General features: G+C 37.2%; 1 protein-coding gene across 2 annotated transcripts in view; it reads right to left on the bottom strand.

Annotated features, from left to right (window-relative positions):
* Positions 1–22,932, bottom strand: part of ARHGEF12 (Rho guanine nucleotide exchange factor 12) — a 144,631-nt gene that overhangs the window by 25,457 nt on the left and 96,242 nt on the right. For both annotated transcript variants that reach the window (XM_082626614.1, XM_082626615.1), the window contains 11 exons: positions 19,768–19,842; positions 16,811–16,903; positions 14,910–15,020; positions 14,526–14,624; positions 9,229–9,271; positions 8,834–8,939; positions 8,266–8,403; positions 7,739–7,771; positions 7,310–7,424; positions 6,487–6,592; positions 4,798–5,010 (listed from right to left, as the gene is read on the bottom strand). In XM_082626614.1, the coding sequence (XP_082482740.1) occupies positions 4,798–5,010; positions 6,487–6,592; positions 7,310–7,424; positions 7,739–7,771; positions 8,266–8,403; positions 8,834–8,939; positions 9,229–9,271; positions 14,526–14,624; positions 14,910–15,020; positions 16,811–16,903; positions 19,768–19,842 (1,132 nt within the window). The remainder of the gene's footprint in view (positions 1–4,797; positions 5,011–6,486; positions 6,593–7,309; positions 7,425–7,738; positions 7,772–8,265; positions 8,404–8,833; positions 8,940–9,228; positions 9,272–14,525; positions 14,625–14,909; positions 15,021–16,810; positions 16,904–19,767; positions 19,843–22,932) is intronic.

Genomic DNA, 22,932 nt, shown 5'->3' with positions numbered 1-22,932 from the left:
TACTTAAACAATTGCAGGTTAGCTAGAAACAAAATTCTAATATAAAATTTTTAAATGCACTAAAAAATAAACAGGAAAATCATTTTAAAGCAGGTTTAAAAAAATCAACATAAGATATGGCAACAACTCAGAAGGGCATATGATAAGGAGAAACATTCTCTTACTTTATCCTGTTTTACCCCCAGTGCCAATCTTTTTCATTCAAATTTTAGTTATTATGGGGGTCCACCTCCAAATAATAACCTCATACTTCTTTTTCTTGATCTATCATATTTAGGTAATATCTATCTCTTCTTCCTCCGAGGATTTTGCTCACTTATACGCCCCATCTTCACTTCCCTCCCCTTTTTCTTCCCACTGTTTAATAACTATATTATTCTTCCTAGTTGGCTTATTTGTTATTCCCTAAGCTTAAATGATAGAATTATATATATATCTTTGTTCCAACAGGTGTTAGTATCTTAATTCTCCTCTATGTCAAATTAGGTATTTAGTGTCCATAACCTTCTCTTCAATTATATTTCTTTCCTTTTACCTTTCATTTCTTTCAATTACATTTTTACTTGTATCATAAGGAGGGTTTTTTTACATTTCCATTCTGACCTGCAGCCACAACTAAATATTCTGTGCTTTGCCTATTAGGTTGATTCTAAAAGTCTGAAAACAAATAGCGTGCTTACATTATTATGACCATACACATATTGTAATACAACATACATATACATATTATTCATGCCAGGTTAAGAGGCATGTTAGCTAGGATTATGTTTTCTTTTCTACTGGTCCAATGATACAACTCCTAGGCCACTAGAAACAGAGTATTTATTACATTAAAGTCATATACTCCATCAATTACTTTAAGATACGCCATTTTTAAATTTTGCTTCATGTTCAAATCATGACAACTTTCTTGAACAATTCTGTTCTTCTTATCATTTCTAAACGCCTTTCTTTTATTGCTGTCAAAGTAATATAATTTTATCAAGTCACAAACTTTTTCATCTGTTACTATAAACTGCTTAAAATCTCCTTTTCTCTTATCCCCTAGGTTCTTGTGTTCCAATCTGGAACAGCTGCTCCCTTGGCCTGTGATACAACTATCATCCTAGAACTGCCCTTCACCACTTTCCTGGGTTGTTTCCACTGTTTCCTGGACCCCATGAGATTTTCTTTCTTAATTTTTCTCTCATTTTGCTGGAGTGCGTATCTTAAATTATTTTCAAGGAAAGGGCGCATTTCAGTTAGACTCTGAATCCTGGAGTATCTGAAAATGTCTTTATATCCTTCTTCATATTTGATGGATAGTTTGGATGGATATAGAATTCTAAGTTCAATACCATTTTCTTTCAGCAAGTTGAAGGCATGGCTCCTCTGTATTCTAGCACCTAATGTTATGAGAAATGTGACACAGCATAATCTCCATTTTCTTTCTCTTGAAAGCCTTCAGGATTCTTTTTCTTTATCTCTGATGCATTGACATTTCCAAAGCTACTCTAGGCATGGGTCTTTTTTTAAAACATTATGATTCATTGTAGTTGGTTCCGGGTGAGCCCTTTCTGTTTGAAAGACATGTATTCTTTCTCAGCCCTGGGAAGCTCTCTTCTATCATTTCTCTAACTGCCTCTCCTCCAATTCCTCTGCTGATGTTTTGTGAAAGAGAAGATGTTGAATCTCTGTGGTGGTTCTCTACATAATTCTTGTCTCTCCAATTTCTATCTCTTGATATCTCTGATATAGATTCTGAAATATTTCCTTGACTTTATTTTTAGGGACTTCTTTTTTTTCTTCTTATTTAATTATTAGCAGCTGTGGTGGTCTAAAAATATGTCCACAAATTCTTTGCCACTCCTCCCTTCAGCAGTGGCACCTAATTTTTCTCCCCTTGAATGTGGGCTGGATTTAGTGACTTGCTTCTAACTTGCTGAAATAAGGGGGTATACCCATACAGACTAAGTCATAAAGAAAAACACTGGGATTTCTTTCTTGCTCTCCTTCGGATCACTCTGGGAAAGTCAGCTACCACATCAGGGAACACTCAAGCAGTTCTATGGAGAATCCCATGTGGTGCGGAGCTGAGGCCTCCAGCAAGGAGCTAAGTCTTCCTGCCACCAGCCACCTGCGGAAGCACAGAAGAGGTCTCCTGGCCCCCTTAAGCTTTCAGATGGCTGGTTGACATCCTGACTACAGCGTTATGAGAGACTCCAAGACAGAACTGCCCAGCTAAGCTGCTCTTGAGTTTCTTACCCACCAAAAATGTGAAGTAGTAAATATTTCTTGTATTAAGCCATTAAGTTTTGGGGTAATTTATCACAAAGCAATTAATAACTAATAAAACAGTTATTATATGTAATAGTTATATTAAAACTTTTTGGTCTCTGCTCCCTTTTTATAACATCCTATTCTTGCTTTAGATATAATAACCTCTTTAATTTCTTCAAGAATACTATCTAATTGAGAGGTATCTTTAGAAGTTCTTACTTATCGCCTAAATTATTTTCTGCTAGTGGCAGTTTTTGTGTTTATTTTGTATTTTCTTTTTTATGCCACTAATATGTTTGGCATTATGTATTATCTTAGGTCTGGACTCTAATAACTTTTGCCAAAAGTGAGTAATGCTGTTCATATGTAAGAATAAAACACTGGGCAGCTGACTTGGCCTTCCGTTCTGCTATGTGGAAGTAGGGCCGTTTCAGCCGGAAGCCCCTCAGAGCAGGGTAAGCCCCTGGTATGCCTATTATCATGTTCCAGGTCCCCTAAAGTGAGCTCCAGGGCACTAATACCATGGAGGACTTAACTCCTTATACAATTCACTCAACTTGTTTAACAAAGAGCATATTCATTTTCTGCTGATACAGGAATGACAGACTGCTTATATTCTACAATGTAAGGATCAGAAGCTGCTGACGTAACTGTTTTGATTACAGACCTTCAATTAATTCATCATTTTCAGCTTTACTTCTTACTCATGTACTCCGTAACTTACGCCAACTCTGAGCCCAAAGTCTCTCCTGGGTTCTGATGGACAGACTGGCTCCCACCTTGGACTCCTTAAATGAACTACAAGCTCTGACTTCCTTTATGTTGTTTTATCCATCAAACCACTCTTGCCCACTTTCAATCTCCCCAAAATTTGTTGAAATCTCTTACTGAATGATAATATCTTTTCTTCCTCTACTTCTTTTCTCTTTATGATTTTTGTTTATTCATTACCTACCATGCTTTTATTTCAATGAGACATGAGAGCCATGAATTAATGCATGACTCAATCCAACATCTTCAGAATTCCATATAAGACAGAATCTCCAGACTTCTCTACAAATGTCACCCCTACTGCTTTGTCTTAAGTCAAAACTTTCCTATCCCATGGAAGGTAACCTCTTCTGCTACAGCCCTCTCAAACAGAGACTGATGTTTCAGTCATACACTGTGTACTGCAGGGTGGAGATGAGCTAGAGACCCTTCTTTTTCCTCAGTACTACTTTTAGACTATTATCTTACCTTCTTATAAAAATCCCTTGCTCTGCTGAGGCTCTCACTCTCTGAATAATATCACATGTTCTCCCCCTACCAACAACCATCTAGCAACACTGAACCTTTGGCTGCTGGCTCACAGTTTTCCTCTCTGTGCTATTATCACATGCAGTGATCTCAAAGTCTGTGGTATAAAGGTATTCAAACCCTTGGTTCCTTGGTTCCTTACCCTCTTCCTCTCTAGTAACCCCCTCTTTGCCACCTTGGTGACCACTCCCACAGATTTATCCTTGATCTTGTCATACCAGAAATTGAACTGCTTCCAAAATCACCAATATAGAGAGGCATTTCCTTCTCCAAATAAAACCACCTAATTCTTCCAGTTCACTTGCTTCAGAAACCCATTATAACAAGTATGAAGAAATATGGTAATAAGCTCTTTCCTCAATTATCTACAATTACTTCCTATCTTTCTTTACTTTTCAAATCCCCTTGCCCTTCTCACTAAATCCTAACTCTCAGCTAATAACCTTGCCCTTCACATACACCCCACATATCATCGCTTCTCTCCTTCTCAAAACTTTGTTCTATTGGACACATAGTCCAGCTCCTGCATTTTCAACCTCTTCCTCTCAACTGGCTTCCCCTTAGCATTTAAAAAAAAAAAACAAAAAAAACCCTGGTAACCTCAGATTTTTAAAAAAGTCTTCTTTAGATGCACCCGCCTCCCCGCATACACACATCTGCCTCTAACTTCTTTTTTTTTTTTTTTTTTTTTTTCCGTACGCGGGCCTCTCACTGTTGTGGCCTCTCCCGTTGCGGAGCACAGGCTCCGGATGCGCAGGCTCAGCGGCCATGGCTCACGGGCCCAGCCGCTCCGCGGCATATGGGATCCTCCCAGACCGGGGCACGAACCCGTATCCCCTGCATCGGCAGGCGGACTCTCAACCACTGCGCCACCAGGGAGGCCCTGCCTCTAACTTCTGACCAGTCCTCTCAACACTCCCCACGATTTGAAGTTTTTATTTGTATGACTTATCTTCCCAGAAGTCTAAGCTGCATGGGGCAAGAATCTATGTATTATTGTATGATAACACCTGGCACAGAGCTAATGCCTGACAGAGAAGTCCATAATAAATATTTTTTGAATGGATAAGAACTCAAAATTACCATTCAGTACAGATTTGTCACTGGTTATACAATATTAAAATATTAAAACGAAAACTGGGATTCAGTCTTGATTTAAATAATCTGCCACTCTATTTCTCAGTATAGTTGTTTTAAAATCCTGATACTTAGCTAAGTTGAACTACAGCATTAGCTCACCCATATCATTCTCTTTCCCTCCTTCCTGGGAAAGAGTGGCCCCTGAAACCATGGAGGACATGGAATTGGCCGGCAGGTATCCAATGTCTGCTCCTTCACTTGCTAATCCACTCTGGCGCAACTTAGCAGAGTCCTGAGGTTCAGGACTCACAGATGAGGGTGTGGATATGTGCTTAGGGTGGCGCTGCTTCTGTAGTTCCATGGCTCTGCCAACTGAACAGAAAGCAATAGTTAATAATCCATGCTGCAAAACAGCTTAAAAAAAAAAAGATGATGAAAAGAATCTAGAAAAATGTCTGGAACATGGCGGGCCCTAGAAAAATATAACATGAATTATTATACAGAGTGAGGGATAGATAGATAAACAGATCGATAGATAGAAAGGAAGGGAGGGAAAGGAAAGAAAGGAAGAAAGAGAAGGAAGGAAGGAAGGAGGTAGGAAAGACAGAGCAAGAGAGAGAGAAAAAAGAGAGAGAGAAAAGAGAGAGAGAGAAAGAGAGAAAGGCAGGGGAAGGTGAAGGAGGGTGAAGAGAAAAGGGTGGGAGATGGTAGAAGACGAGGGGGTGAGAAGAGGCAGGAGAAGAAGGGTCATGAGAAAAGGAGCTGCGGAGAGAACAGCGGGTGGGGGCAGAGGGGGTGCCGAGAGCCAGAGATGGACACTTACGAAGCTACATTCATTTGTAAGAGAGAAGATGAAGCCTTTCAGCTCTGTGGGCTCTGAGCAAGCCCCTAGCTTCTCCCTGACACTCACAACTTCGTCATCACGACATGCCTCGGAGACCGTGCAGAATAATCCCTGTGCTGCTCATTACCACTGCTCACATCGGTCACCACGAGAAGCTAAAGACCCTCAGGTCATCACCCCCCATAACCTGGCACATCCTCACACAGCTTTGTACATCTCTAACCCTAAAATTCTTCCTTCCCTAATTCCTACAATTCCTCTTCTGTATCCCTTGGAACTCATGGTCAGCATCTGTGAAATGCTCTGTTCTCCTCAACCTCTTCTCCAAAAATGTCCTTCATCTTCTCCGTGTTTCTCAGCAAGGGGCACCACTGACATTTTGAGTGAGACTTCCTCATTGTGTGGGACATTCAGGTTCACTGTATCACAATACCCCACCCCCAACTCCAACCGTGCCAATATTTTCAAATGTAGTACCTGTCACCTTGAAGACCACTATATGAACTACTTCCTCTCCCCACAGCAGCACGCCCACCCCTACTTCTCCTGCAGCCCTCTCTAGGAGACTGCCTCTCCAGTAGGCCTGAGGGTGGAGGGACATCAGGAAATAAAACACAATGAAGAGGTGGAAAAACTGCAGAAGTATGGAGAAAGTGAGTAATATATGTATAAAGAGGTAAAACAAAGTATGGTGGAGAAATCCATGCACATTTTGTTTTATAAATTTAACAATCTGAATTTGAATGCAAACGAAATCAGAACAGGTAAATAAATTATGTTATGGACAGCTAATGGAATACTCTACTGACATTAAATAAGATGTTTATGACAACTGTGAAGTCACACGGGGCTTTAGTTCAGAAATCACATTGAATAGAAACAACGGAAGTTCAGTGGAAACATTGCTAGAACACCTTTTTCCAGCAACCCATTCTAGCTAAATGAGCCTAAATGTAAAGATGGCATGGAATGGTGGGAATGCAGCATTTTAAACGTCAACGTACTTGCACTGTTGTCATGACGGCTTGGTCTCCTTGGGGGTCCCAAGATGCTGGGGAATCCTCTTCGTTTCCCTTTTTCTTCGCCTTCCCTATCTTTCTTCATACTTTGCTAGAGTTGAGGTACAATAAAAAAGATAAGAGATACGTAACAGAGTAGATTTCTTTTGTTGCTTTTAAACAGAAACACATTCTAACGGTCAGTTGAAAGAAATTGGTTAAATGTAAATGAAAGACACACACACACACACACACACACAGGGCACTCATTAGAGGCTGGCACACAGTACTATGTACACACCAAACTCAAGATGCCTTTTCAAACCCTTCAGAACTGACAATTTTGGAAAGTAAAAGGTAGGTTTATAGCACATTTACTGGGAGCCTGTTCTAAGTAATTCATTCATCTGTTGAACAATATTTACTAAGCTAATAATGTACGAAGGCACTATGCTAAAAGCTGGGGATACAATGAAGGAGGTCCTTATCTTCATCCAGACCTACAATCTAACAAAAATGAAACCAAAACATACATAATTACAAACACTGACAGGTACCATAAAAGAAAAGTATAAGGCCAGAACAGTTAGGGACAGCTCTCTGTATAAACTACTAGTTTCATTTTTCACACTGCCTAATAAATTAGTTTGTGTGGCTGGATTTCTCACTAGATTTTGAGTTTCTTGAGAACAGGAACCATATCTTATTCCTATTGGCATGCCTAGAACTAATTTGCTGAAAAAGTAAATACTAAGAAGAAGGAAAGCACTGCAATCAAATGTAAAGAAGCAATGGAGACCTTAACACACTATTATTATTATAGTCTTACCTTGATTTTTGGAAGGAATCCAATCCGACCTCGCTTGTGCTCCAAATTTCGAGGTTCTTTCACTTTTACTCCCAAATGCTTCATGTACATGAGAATAACATATTGCATTGTTGAACTGAGGGAGAAGGGATTAAGTAAAATAAGACTTCTGGGAAGGGATGGTGGGTAGAATAAAGATATCAAATGACTTCCAAAACCCCAATGCTGAAATTCTTAGAATTCATCAAGTGAAAAATAAGGAGCTATCTATTCACTGTGAATAGTAAAGGATTCTACTCAAGATACTAGAATATTAGTCAAGTAAAATACAGGCCACCAGAGGGAGACAGTCTATATTTTTATGTTAAAAGAAATAAATCATAATTTAGGGCAGGAGACAAGATAGTTTCTTTTTTCCTTAAAATTCTAGGAAAAAAATAGTTATATTACCTCTTATCTTCTTCTACAGCCTGAGCAGTCATCCTAAAAATTAAAATTTAAAAATGAAATATTAAAGTTTAATAAAAGAGTTGTTATTAAACTCACATAACTGAAACAGCAGAACAGAGCCAAATGCTTTGGGACCCACCCCAAATCTCTGTCACCTGGAATAAAACATCAGAAAAATTCTAATCCCTGAAGGAACCATATGCTTTTCACACTCATGTCATCAACTGTAAATGTTTTATAGCAAGAAACATTTCCAAAGTCTGTGAATTGAAGCCAATATAAGTATTCAACCTGTTTTTGATCAGTTAGAAATTTTATAGTTACTCATTTTACCAATATCCAGAAAAAGAAATACAAGAATGTCATCTAAAATATCAGCATAAATTTAAAATTACAGCTTCTCAAGTGTTATGACAGAATAAACAGCTCCACATAGACAACCTGACCCCCCTTCTAAATTTGTTCACTTTAAGCACAATTAGCATCTTAGTAGAGAGGGCCTTTCTACATGTATTTCTGTTACTTACAACACTTCTTCAATTTTGGCAACAATCTGCTCTGCACATGCCCGTTCCTTCTCCAGAGTTACCCGGTCCTTGTCTCTCTCTGCATCAATTTTAGTCAGTTCGCTTTCAGCCAAGGTCAGCCCCATGCTACGTTTCTGTCTAAAGGGAATAGGAGAAATTTCCTGAGGTAGCCTAGAGAAAAACTATCTCCCTCTGGAGATGTTTCATCAGAGTTTCCATAGCTGTGAATTTCTAGCAACAGGCAAAATGTCACAGTTTTCTATTTGGGGGCCCATCTCACCTAGGACACTGGAGGAAGAAAATTCTAGAGGCAATCACTCAACAGAGCACATATCCTGAAGGACACACTTAGCACAGAGTACTAATACCAAGCACAATTCCTGACAGCATAAGGAATGGGGACTATGCACTCTCAGTACCATGCCAACCTTTTGACTGCAGATGTGCATTAGGTTTTAGTAACAGTGCTAAAGACGATATGCTAAGCCAAGGATTTAATGTATAGCATTTTCCTACCTAAAAAGAAAATTAATTCAGAACAACCATATCAGCTTACCACCAAGCTTACCGAAAATCTTCCAAGTGCCTTTGAACTTCTGGGTGGACTCTTTCTTGCATAGTTTGGATATAGTGGCGATGTAGATCCTCAGGAATAAGCTCGGGTCTTCTTTTTTCTGCATAAATAGAAGAAGTCACCTGATCTAAGGCATATTTTTTGCATTATAACTGGCACTATTTGGTGCAAACTTAACCTGAAGTAAGACAAAGAGAAGTTCAATACATTTTATCTATTTCATCTCAGAATTCATCTTTCATTTACCCTGAAATGTATTATAGGCTTTTTTTCCGCTGTGAGCCATATCACCTACTAGTCACCACGTAACAGGTAGAAACCTTAGGGAGGAGCTGAGCTACGTATCTATAGAGATGTAATTCTCCAGCATATTGGTGCTCCAGACTTACCTAGATCTACTGATATTTCATCAGGAACAGAAACTTTCAGGTGCTAAAACAAAAATGCAAACAAAAAGTGAAATAGTACTAAGAGCTTTTCAGGATGCATATAAGGACTTATACAAAATAAAGAGATACAACTTGAATATCTATTTTTACAAGAATATTCATGTATAAGCTCATTTTTTTGGGTTTCACCCATCTAAATTTCATAGCTCTGGAATGTTCTATTGTTAAACTTGAAAATAAGCCTTTTTCCCAAGGATCATGTTATAATGGAAACATCTACAGTTGTTTTACTAGATGACTGAATGCTTCTGTGCCTTACTTATTCCTGTTGGCTTTAGTTTTCTAGAATGAATCAAAATTGGCTTGGGCTTTCTAGAATCATTGGTTAAGATAATCAGTTATACATCATTTGAATCAATATAGGTAAAACCTCAACTATGTGTGTATCATATGAAAAATTTACTCATATATAATGATGATTTTTATTTGCTGTATTTGATATACTCACACTACAGACCATGATATTCCCAACCATTCTGCTATGTAAAGCTAAAGAACCCTCACAGTAATAGTCACACTCCCAATGAGAAAGTGTTGGATATCAATGTTGAGGCTTTGGAGTCTTGAATCTCTAGTTCTTTCATGTGTAGTTCTTACTTTTAAACTAAGATGACTGTGTCATAATTTACTTCTTCTTAGCTAGGATTTGTTCACACAATAACTGTAGTTTTTGGTCCCATTACCAGATAATTATCTCCTGTTAATTTGGGAAATGTCTTGGAAAAAAATTGTTTTGCATTTGGAGAAAATATATTAACTTTTTCATGTTTACTTTGTATTATACACCTACTTAAGTCATATGCTTCCAGAATTTACACAATTAACATGAGACCTGAAGTTTTACATTTGAAAATAAGTCACTGCTAAAAATTATGAGATCTCTAATATTTATTTGACGAACAGTGAAATGGATTTCAAAGCTTTCTCTTTAACTGAAGTTGCCGTAAAGTAGCTCAAATCAACTTTCCTAAAAGTATTTCTAGCACAAATGCAAAGAAGTATATATATGTTCATTTCTGTATGTGGGTATTTATATGAAATAAATATGACCTGTGGCATAAAAGAATAATGAGCAAATTAATCTATAGGGTTCTTACACTTTCATTTTGATACACTTATACAGATCACGAGCAGCAAAATATAAAGTTTTGACTTAGCATGGAGCAAGCACCCTTAAGAAATGTGAAATTCAAATATACTGTCATTTCTTCATGAAAGAAAGTTATCTTAATAAATATATTGTGTAATATTTTAAACAATGGCAGTATAATCAGAACCCTAACTAATCCATTCAGTAACTATCTGAGTGACCACACTGCCAGGATCTATTCAGTGCTGGTGAAATAGCAGTGAACAAACAGAACAAAAATATCTGCCCTGATGGAGCTTACATTTGGGGTAGAAGAGTAGGAATAGAGACAAAAAATAAATAAAAAAAGAAAATATAAATTCTATGGACAAAAATAACACGGGAAAGGTGACAGAAAGTGGGGGGAGATGAAATTTTAAGTAAATCGCTCAGGGAAGGCTTCATTGAGAAGGTAATTGTATTCAGCCATGTGTAGGTGTACAGGTAACTTTGCAAAAAATACAAAGAAAATGGGGCAAGTGCTGGAGGAAGAAATGGAGCCAAAATGTTTCTATGTGAGTTTGTTTTAAGATAGGAGAACTAACCATGCCTGCATGCTAATATGTATGATTCAGTAGAAGACAAAAAAACTGATGATGCAGGAGAGAAGAACTGCTAGAATAACTAATCTTTAAGTAGGTATAAGAAAATACACTCTGGATAAACAGGGGAAGAGGTGGCCTTAGATAAAAGCAGAACAATCCCTACACAGCACCAGGAGAGAGGGCAGAGCATATGGTATGATAGAGGTAGGATGATATATCTGGTAGAAGTTATCTTCTGTATAATTTAAATTTCTCAAAGAAACAGCAAGGTCATCAGTTGAGAAAAGAACAGGAGAGGAAGTGATGGAGAGTTTAAGAGAGAAAAAGTGTGAAACAGTCATCTAAGAGAAATGCAAATATGAAAGAACTAGGGACATGCAGCATGATTCTTCAAGCGGTATTAAGGGCTAACTGTTATTTACCCTATAGCAAGGCTAATAATAAAACATATTAGAGCAGAAGCAAGAAGAACTACAATCCTGCAGCCTGTGGAATGAAAACCACATTCACAGAAAGATAAGCAAAATGAAAAGGCAGAGGACTATGTATCAGATGAAGGAACAAGATAAAACCCCAGAAGAACAATTAAATTAAGTGGAGATAGGGAACTGACCAGAAAAAGAATTCAGAATAATGATAGTGAACATGATCCAGGACCTCGTAAAAAGAATGGAGGCAAAGATCGAGAAGATGCAAGAAATGTTTAACAAAGACCTAGAAGAATTAAAGAACAAACAAACAGAGATGAACAATACAATAACTGAAATGAAAATATACTAGAAGGAATCAATAGCCGAATAACTGAGGTAGAAGAATGGATAAGTGACCTGGAAGACAGAATGGTGGAATTCACTGCTGTGGAACAGAATAAAGAAAAAAGAATGAAAAGAAATGAAGACAGCCTAAGAGGTCTCTGGGACAACAATATATGCACCAACATTCACATTACAGGGGTCCCAGAAGGAGAAAAGAGAGAGAAAGGACCCGAAAAAATATTAGAAGAGATTATAGTCGAAAACTTCCCTAACATGGGAAAGGAAATAGCAACCCAAGTCCAGGAAGCTCAGAGAGTCCCAGGCAGGATAAACCCAAGGAGAAACACGCCAAGACACACAGTAATCAAACTGACAAAAATTAAAGACAAAGAAAAATTCTTAAAAGCAACAAAGGAAAAACAACAAATAACATACAGGGGAACGGGAACTCCTATAAGGTTAACAGCTGATTTCTCAGCAGAAACTCTATAAGCCAGAAGAGAGTGGCACGATATACTGAAAGTGATGAAAGGGAAGAAACTACAGCCAAGATTACTCTACCCAGCAAGGATCTCATTCATATTTGATGGAGAAATTAAAACCTTTACAAACAAGCAAAAGCTAAAATAATTCAGCACTACCAAACCAACGCTACAACAAATGCTAAAGGAACTACTCTAGGCAGGAAACACAAGAGAAGGAAAAGATCTACAAAAACAAACCCAAAACAATTAAGAAAATGGTAATAGGAACATACATGTCGATAATTACCTTAAATGTGAATGGATTAAATGCTCCAACCAAAAAACACAGGCTGACTGAACGGATACAAAAATAAGACCCATATATATGCTGTCTACAAGAGACCCACTTCAGACCTAGGGACACATACAGACTGAAAGTGAGGGGATGGAAAAAGATTTTCCATGCAAATGGAAATCAAAAGAAGGCTGGAGTAGCAATACTCATATCAGATAAAATACACTTTACAATAAAGAGTGTTACAAGAGACAAGGAAGGACACTACATAATGATCGAGGGATCAATCCAAGAAGAAGATCTAACAATTATAAATATATATGCACCCAACATAGGAGCACCTCAATACTTAAGGCAAATGCTAGCAGCTATAAAAGAGGAAATCGACAATAACACAATAATAGTGGGGGACTTTAACACCCCACTTACACCAATGGACAGACCATCCAGACAGAAAATTAATAAAGAAACACAAGCTTTATATGACATAATAGATTAGATAGATTTAATTGAGATTTACAGGACATTCCAGCTGAAAACAACAGATTACACTTTCTTCTCAAGTGCACACGGAACATTCTCCAGGACATATTACATCTTGGGTCACAAATCAAGCCTCGGTAAATTTAAGAAAATTGAAATCATATCTAGCATCTTTTCTGACCAGAACGCAATGAGATTAGAAATAAATTACAGGGAAAAAAACGTAAAAGACATGAACACATGGAGGCTAAACAATACGTTACTAAATAACCAAGAGATCACTGAAGAAATCAAAGAGGAAATCAAAAAATACCTAGAGACAAATGACAACAAAAACAGGACAATCCAAAACCTATGGGATACAGCAAAAGCAGTTCTAAGAGGGAAGTTTATAGCAATACAATCCTACCTCACGAAACAAGAAAAATCTCAAATAAACAATCTAACCTTACACCTAAAGGAACTAGAGAAAGAAGAACAAACAAAACCCAAAGTTAGTAGAAGGAAAGAAATCATCAAGATCAGAGCAGAAATAAATGAAATAGAAACAAAGAAAACAATAGCAAAGATCAGTAAGACTAAAAGCTGGTTCTTTGAGAAGATAAACAAAATTGATAAACCTTTAGCCAGACTCATCAAGAAAAAGAGGGAGTGGACTCAAATCAATAAAATTAGAAATGAAAAAGGAGAAGTTATAACAGACACCTCAGAAATACAAAGCATCATAGAGACTATTACAGGCAACTCTATGCCAATAAAAGGGACAACCTGGAAGAAGCAGACGAATTCTTAGAAAGGTATAACCTTCCAAGACTGAACCAGAAAGAAATAGAAAATATGAACAGACCAATCACAAGTAATGAAATTAAAACTGTGATTAAATATCTCCCAACAAACAAAAGCCCAGGACCAGATGGCTTCACAGGTGAATTCTATCAAACATTTAGAGAAGAGCTAACACCCATCCTTCTCTAACTCTTCCAAATAATTGCAGAGGAAGGAACACTCCCAAACTCATTCTACAAGGCCACCATCACCCTGATACCAAAACCAGACAGATACTACAAAAAAAGAAAATTACAGAAAAAACAAAAACATATTAGTTTAAAACCTTACTAAGATTTCTATTGGTAAAATAAAACACTGCTATTATCTATTATCATTTATACTAGTAAGATCTTTTCCATCATTTTTCAGTTAACCTTGTGCCTCCAAACTTCAAAGAGGCCAACCAGAGTTCAATTATACAAGTATTGCCCTTTCAATCCTAATATATATATGTATATCATTTATGTTCTCTTTTTCACTCCCTCATCCTAAATATGCACATGTATAAACCCAAATATACATATATATCCCTTAAAACCTACCGTGAGAATTCATATGCCTACAACTAACTTAGAAATGATAAAAAAAATTATAGTCAAGAATAATCAGTAATTGAGATATAATATAGATGTCAGAAAGCGCAATGAAGTCCAAAAACATGGGAGGGAAGACTAGAAGTAGGAGGCCAATACTTCAATGTACTAAAGCAAAGATTATAATATTAACTTGGTAACTTACTGCAGATCGATCCAGGAAGAACTGATGAAACTCAAGGAAGACACGACGAGTCTCCTTGGAATTGGTCTGTTTATACAGGTCTGAATAGAGATAACAGAGCTGTAGTAGAGAAAGAAATGGGGGAGAAATCATGAAAAATGTAATCTGCTGGATCCTTGTTGAGTACGAATGCCTTGAACAAGTAGGTCACCATAAACAATGTAGTTATTACCATATAACCAAGTCTTATAAAAAATAAATTAGTAACATTTTAATCATCTTTCATATCTAATATGTTTAGAAAACTGAAAGAAGTCCATCCACTCATCTTGCTGAAGTGAAAAGTTTTATGGTATATGAATCAATGTAAGAACTCTGAATTGGTGAAATCATAAAATATATTACCAATGTTGCAGGGTCAAACTGTGAAACTACATGGTGTAAGAAAACAGCCAAGTGAGCAGGGCGAGATTTTAGCAGTTCAATGCTCTGGAAACAGCTGCACTGCCCATTGATCTAGAAAAAGAAGTAATTATACATCACTAATGCCAATATATAAATGCAAAATGTAATGTCAGTTCAATTAAACGTAACTATCCAAATATCACTTTAACCTACCCTAAAAAAATTCAAGATTTAAAAAAATTTCACTAGAATTTATTAGCAATACAGGCTATGGAATCTCCTCCTCTGAAAATAATGTCTTGGGAATAGGTTGGAGGGAAGACCATCCTGGGAGAATAAAAGTCCAGAAGATGATTATCAAAGAGCTCACATGGGGCTTCCCTGGTGGCGCAGTGGTTGAGAGTCCGCCTGCCGATGCAGGGGACACGGGTTCGTGCCCCGGTCCGGGAAGATCCCACATGCTGCGGAGCAACTAGGCCCGTGAGCCATGGCCGCTGGGCCTGCGCGTCTGGAGCCTGTGCTCCGCGACAGGAGAGGCCACAACAGTGAGAGGCCCGCGTACGGCAAAAAAAAAAAAAGCTCACATGTCTAAAATCAGTATGCAAAAAAAAACAGGCTAATAACACTTCTAAAAATGTAATGGAAGGCTTTTTGCCTAATAACAAAATAGCTGTCTTCCTTTCAAGCTAATCGTAGAAATGGTGGTAGGAAAGGGAGCTGTATGATTTTAAATAAGACAACTCCTAGAATACCTGTATATTCCCAAACTACACTGAACACAGAAAACAGCAATAGTTAAACTTAAGGTAACCTACAATCATATAAGTTAATCTAAATAAATAATACCAATTCTACACAATCTCTTTCAGAAAATACAAGAGGAGTAACACTTCTCAACTCATTCTAAGAGTTCAGCATTACCCAAGTATCAAAACCAAAGACATTATATATATAAAAAAAAAAACTACAGACTAATATCCTCCATACATAAACACAGATGCAAAAATCCTCAGCAAAATAATAGTTAATTGAATCCAACATTATTATGAAAAGGAAAATACATTATGACCAACTGCGGTTTATCCCAGGAAAACAAAGCTCTTTCAAAATGCTCATAATATCAATTAATGTAATTTACCATATTGAGACTAAATTTAAAAAAACAACATATGATCATCTCAGTCATTCAACAAAAGTCAACATCCATTCACGATAAAAACTCCTATCAAACTAGGAATAGAAGGAAACTTTCTCAATTAAAAAAAACAGTATCTACAAAAAACCTATAGCTAACATCATACTTAATAATAAACGACTGAATGCTTTCTTCCTAAGATCAGGAATAAGACAAGGATGTCCTGTCTCACCACACTGATTCAACCTCATACTGGAAATCCTAACTAGTACAATAAAGGTAAGAGCAAGAAATAAAAGATAAACAGATTGGAAACAAGGAAATAAAAATTGTCTCTGTTCATGGTTGTCTATACAGAAAATCCTAAAAAGTTACTTTAAAAAGCTCTTAGAAGTAGTGAGTTTACTAACAAGATCATGGGATACAAGGACAAGAATAAAGCCAACCATATTCCTATATACCATCAATAAACAACTGGAATTTGAAATTAAAAAAAAATTATAATAATATACCCCTCTCCCAAGATGAGATACTTAGGTATAACTCAATGACTTCTTATCAGCTTCAAAAGCAAAGCCATTTCTATTGGTCAAAGCTAAAATAAGCAATTAACCTGGGCAATTAGCCAATTAATTAATCTTAGTTCTAAGATTTTAGCTTCAAATCCTTTTAAATATAATTTCAGAATCCAGAAAGTGTTCATTTTTGCAAGAAATCAAACATCTCAGAAAATTAATAACTTGTTTTTTAGAAAAAAAGTCATCACCTGTTCATGTTCAGTACCGAAGTCATCATCCTCTGCTCCAATAATATGAGGTGCTATACGGGTAGAGGGACTCCCAATAAGTGATTGAGCGTCCTGGTAACATTCAGAGAAAAGGAACAGAAAAATTTTCCGGTGGTCAATTTCAGAGACAGGATAAAGCCAAACCATCAGAAAGACATAGTTCACTAAACTGACTGGATTTCTTTTTATTTATTTTCTTTAGGTACTTTATTTTCAGAGTGGTTCTCAAATTTTCCAGTGTTGATTGTTTCTTGGGGGCGGGGGTGGGGGAGAACATTTCCCCTGGAAATAATAAACACCCTTTGCTTACTACACCCTTGGTTATCTGATTCTAATCCCTCTCTGTATACTTCATTTATTATTTCATACATATCTAGACCTTATTATAGAAAGAAATAAAGCTGGCTTACATAAATAGTTAACAATTTTTAAAAGTTAGATTAAAAGTGAATGAAGACAACAGGACAAAGGAAAAATGAGAATAGAAATAAGTTTAGCAGAGAGGTTAATACAAAAATTTCTATTAAGGTCATAAATTGAAAGCTGTCACTGAACCTTATGTTTTTCATTTAAAGTTCATTTTCATAAGTACATAATGCAGGGTTTTCAATCCGGTACTGTTGACATTTTGGGCCAGATAATTCTTTGCTGTGGAGGCTGTCATATGCACTGTAAAGTGTGTAGCAGCATCCTTGGCTTCTCCCCACCCACTAGATGCCAGGAGCAGCCTCCCAGTCATGACAATCAAAAATGTTTCCAGGGCTTCCCTGGTGGCACAGTGGTTGAGAGTCCGCCTGCCGATGCAGGGGACGCGGGTTCGTGCCCCGGTCCGGGAAGATCCCACATGCCGCGGAGCGGCTGGGCCCGTGAGCCATGGCCGCTGAGCCTGCGCGTCCGGAGCCTGTGCTCCGCAACGGGAGAGGCCACAACGGTGAGAGAGGCCCGCGTACCACAAAAAAACAAAACAAAACAAAAAAATGTTTCCAGACATTGCCAAATGTCCCCCAAGGGAGAAAATCACTCCTAGTTGAAAATCACTGCCATAATGTAATAAAATGTTCAAGTAAGCACACAAACGCTGCTATAGAAACAATGACAACAAGACTGTAAAAATAAATTGTAGGTCGGCAGATCTCACTCCCGTGCAATAGCTCATCTATGTGTCAATTCACTTACAAATTTGGATTTCACATGAAAAAGGCAGGGGTGGAACATTACTGTCTAGTGCAAAACATATGGGATCTTTGAATACTAGCAACACTGAAGTCAGAGACCATACAGTATTAAGAGAAATAGAAAATTTGGAACAAATATGAAAACATGAGTTTGGCTTACATATGACAGCAGTTGAATGCTGTACGGCCTGGATTTGGGCAGAGGGTGAGGCTGTCTTTGATAGTGATTTGGGAGTTACCTGCACAGTAGTTACGGTTGAAACTATATACCTGGACCAACAAGCTATAAATCAAGTGAAAAATACATAGCTGTAGCTTTTCTTCCTCAAGTGTGTTGCAACTCTATGTATTTGCATTTCCTGAACTTGATGCCGCCTTTTTTACTCTTGTTTTTTAAACCACAAGCCTTTAATAATTTTTTTTTAAAAAATCAGGTAGAACAACAGAAATTTGTTTAGAGTATCAGTGAGACAACGTTTCATTTTGTCTTTGTCTTTGTTATTGTGATGTGATGCTTCTGATTTTTCAACAGTCCTTATATTGCTAATAATAGATGAATCACAATATGCTGTTAAATCTTTTACTATAAAACTTTATACAAGTCCTAATTAAAAAATAAACTCAGGGGCTTCCCTGGTGGCGCACTGGTTGGGAATCTGCCTGCCAATGCAGGGGACACGGGTTCGAGCCCTGGTCTGGGAAGATCCCACATGCCGTGGAGCAACTGGGCCAATGAGCCACAACTACTGAGCCTGCGTGTCTGGAGCTTGTGCTCCACAACGGGAGAGGCCGCAATAGTGAGAGGCCCGCGCACTGCGATGAAGAGTGGCCCCCGCTCGCTGTAACTAGAGAAAGCCCTCGCACAGAAACGAAGATCCAACACAGCCAAAAATAAATAAATAAATATTTTTTAAAAATAAATAAATAAATAAATAAATAAACTCAGAATGCTAAAAGTATTCAATTAAGAATATGCAAGATCTAGCAATTCCATTTCTGAGTATACACCCAAAAGAACTGAAAGGAAGAACTTGAACAGATATTTATTTGTACATCCATGTTCAGAGTAACATTATTCACAACAGCCAAAACGTGGAAACAACCCAAGTGTTCACTGATGAATGAATGGATAAACAAAATGTGGTATATACACAAAATGGATTATTATTCAGCCTTAAAAAGGAAGGAAATTCTGATACATGCTGAATCATTGATGAACACTGAAGACATTATGCTTAGTGAAATAAGCTGGTCGCAAAAGGACACATATTGTATGATTCTACTTATATGTGGTTCCTAGTCAAATGCAAAGAGACAGAAAGTAGAGTGATGGTTGCCAGGAGCTGAACGGAGAGGATAATGGGGAGTTAGTGTTTAGTGGACACAGTGTTTAGTGGACACCAAGTTTCAGTTGGGAAAGATGAAAAAGTTCTAGAGATAGATGTGGTGATGGCTGTACAATGATGTGAATGTAACAATGCCAATGAACTTTAAAAAGGTTAAAATAGTATATTTTATGATATGTGCACTTTACTATAAAAAAAATTTAACCACCTAATATTACTAACTATGGAGTAGCTCTCCATTTATCAAATCTTTATTAAGTTCCTTTAATAAGTTTAAGCTTTTGCTCCAAAAAAAACCATATATATATATATATATATACATACACACACACACACACAAATATCAGATATCTCTGTCACTTAAGTATAAGGAAAGCTAAAGAAAACACTATAATTTCATGGAGTTCATACTCACAGTGTCCTGAATTACTTCACTTTTCTCTGGGTTTTCCTCTAGATAAATCCTCTCTTTTAGGCCACTCTTGGGACTCTAATGAGAAAAAAAAAAAAAGACATTCATTTCATTTCGATAGGCTCACCAAAGGAGATAAAGAAAAACTGTGTGAAAGAATAATGTTCTGAATTTCATATTTGTGTTTGAAACTACTGAACATCTTTCATATAATACTTGGCTCGGCTACTTTTTTTTTTTTTTTTTTTTTTTGCTGTACGCGGGCCTCTCACTGCTGTGGCCTCTCCCGTTGCGGAGCACAGGCTCCGGACACACAGGCTCCGCGGCCATGGCTCGCGGGCCCAGCCGCTCCGCGGCATGTGGGATCTTCCGGGATCGGGGCACGAACCCGTGTCCCCTGCATCGGCAGGCGGACTCTCAACCACTGCGCCACCAGGGAAGCCCGGCTCGGCTACTTTTTACGTGACTTTGGCAAGTCACTTATTCTCTTAGCTTTTTAGTTTTATGTTGATAAAACAATATAGAATAGTTTTATTTCATCTTTAGGCCTGAGGGTTAATTTCTATCAAATAACTCCAACCAGATATATTATATATCACAAATTCATTATGTCAGGGCTTCCCTGGTGGCACAGTGGTTAAGAATCCGCCTGCCGATGCAGGGGACACAGGTTTGAGCCCTGGTCTGGGAAGATCCCACATGCCACGGAGCAACTAAGCCCGTGTGCCACAACTACTGAGCCTGCGAGCCACAACTACTGAAGACCGTATGCCTAGAGCCGGTGCTCCGCAACAAGAGAAGCCACTGCAATGAGAAGCCCGTGCACCACAACGAAGAGGAGCCCACACTGGATACAACTAGAGAAAACCCGTGTGCAGCAACGAAGACCCAACACAGCCAAAAAAAAAAAAAAAAAAAAAATTCTTTATGTCAAAATAAAACTGTATCTTTATCCATTTCCTCTAAACCTCTCTGCCCCAAACTATTCTTTCTAACCAAGTTAAAAGCATTTTGGCCTATTTATATGAATGAAAATAAGCTTCTATTTTTCCATTACTACCTCATGTAAACTGATTTATGGATTTTTATAAACTTTACATGGTATGTTTGGGATGACCTAATGTAAAATACAAACTATATGATACACAGAACTTCAATTTTGGGGGGATGAAGAACACCCCAAGCAATGTGAGCCATTCTTCAGAGCAGCTGAAAATGAGGTACAAGAGATTTTTGTGTGAATGCCTATACGGAAGATATATGCTACCTATACACATGCCTAGATACCACAAGACAGAGAAAACAGTAGTTTCAATATAAGCCCCACCTGGGAGAAATGGATGACTCTGGGTCAAGAGATATAAAAGATAAAGCGAGAATAATTTTGTCACACCAAAATGAAAGAAAGCTATGTTACTGGGGAGCCATGTCAAAAGAACATAGAAAACAAATTGAGGAGACTACCACCAGCCCAAAAAAAGGGACAAATTTTAATAAGTATCAAAAAGAATAATGACTGCAATGGACTGAAATGCAATAAGCAAATATGTTAAAAATCTATAAATTCAAAATATTACACAAGTACACACATGTGCACACATGTGGGCACACATCCCACATTAGTGACCTTTGGAGTATGTTAGGGCATCAACTCTTCTGAAAACACATACATAAAGGAAAATAATCAAATGTTTATATATAAGCTATATTTTAGGGCAACTTACAACTAGTAAGGGAAAATTCTTCTTTATAAAATAATTCCATCTAATAAATACAGAATGAATGACAATATTATATTATCATTTTGAAACCTCTAATTAAATAATGGATGCAGGCATTTTGCTATCAGTGGCAGGTAAAAACATTAGATAAAAGCTTAATGGAGAAATTTATAATGAAGGAATCATGCTGACATCATCTGAACACCTTATACAAACTTAACAATCACAAAAAGACAACCAGACATTCTCCTCCTGATGTGATATAACAGGATATACACAGTACCACCCATGAATTGTTCTTGCCAAGCAACTCTCAAACATTAATCTGTTCAAGACTCTAGATCTTACTACCAATTTTCAGCAAATCTATACTCAAGGAACATGCTAAACAACACCATGAAAATACAATTAGAATGTGGGTTGTTTTACTGGACATGTGACCCAGTTTAACAACAACAAGAACAACGAAATAGCAGAAAACAATAAGAGGAGGGAACTATTCTAACTTAAGAGACTTATCAACCAAAGGCTGAAGATGTTGACTGGATCCTGATTCAAATAAACCCACTGAAAAAAGATCATTATAAGACTATTGGGGTAATCAAATTGCATATTAAGAAAATATTAATTAAGATTTGATAATGGCATTATGGCTATCATTTCTTTGTCTTCTTTTCTCTTAAAGATGCATATTAATGAAATAATGTCTTAGGATTTACTTTAAGATAATCCAGCATTTGGAGGGTATGAGGAGTGAAGAAAGACAGACAAAAACAAGTTTGAGCACTTGTTGATGACTGCTGAGCTGGATGATTAGGTACATGAGGGGGATCATTACCTTAGTCTATTTTTGAATAGCTTTGAAATTTCTGAAAATAATTTTTAAAAAGTCAGGTGCAAAATGAAAATCAGAGAGGCAGATGTTCTAAGTTTTAGATGATGATTTGTGATCAGGTTGCTTCTCTTGTGAGAACCAGAAATGTGGGTATTCTTTAAAGTCTTCTCTGAGGTGATCAAAAGCAGGGAATTTTACAATGATAATGATATCAAAAACACCATAAAGAGATTATTTTATAAAAAAGGAGCAGAAAATTGAAAAATAAATTAAAAGCATTGATTGGTTCCTACAATCTTAATACAGTACAACTGAAACAAACATGGAAATCCATAAGCTAAAAGTAGCATGTCTCTAGCTTCAAAAGACACCTGCAGGAATTACACCAGTTTGTTAGGTGTTCAGCGAATATCCTAGTCTGCACCAAAGCATCTCTCACCTGGATTTCCACAACATCCACTTAATTGGCCTCAATTTCCTCATCTATAAAATGGTGATATTGCTTCTTTAAGATTACAATGAAAGTTAAAAAGAATATCTGTAAAGCATTAGGTACAACCACTGTCACAAAGTAGGTATTCAATAAATGGTGACAATTTATCAGCCATTTAA

Source organism: Mesoplodon mirus, assembly GCF_964341445.2.
Source record: "Mesoplodon mirus genome assembly, chromosome: 7".
Classification (NCBI taxonomy): domain Eukaryota; kingdom Metazoa; phylum Chordata; class Mammalia; order Artiodactyla; family Ziphiidae; genus Mesoplodon; species Mesoplodon mirus.
Note: the sequence above shows the minus strand (reverse complement) of the source record. Positions and strands in the feature narration are given on the sequence as shown.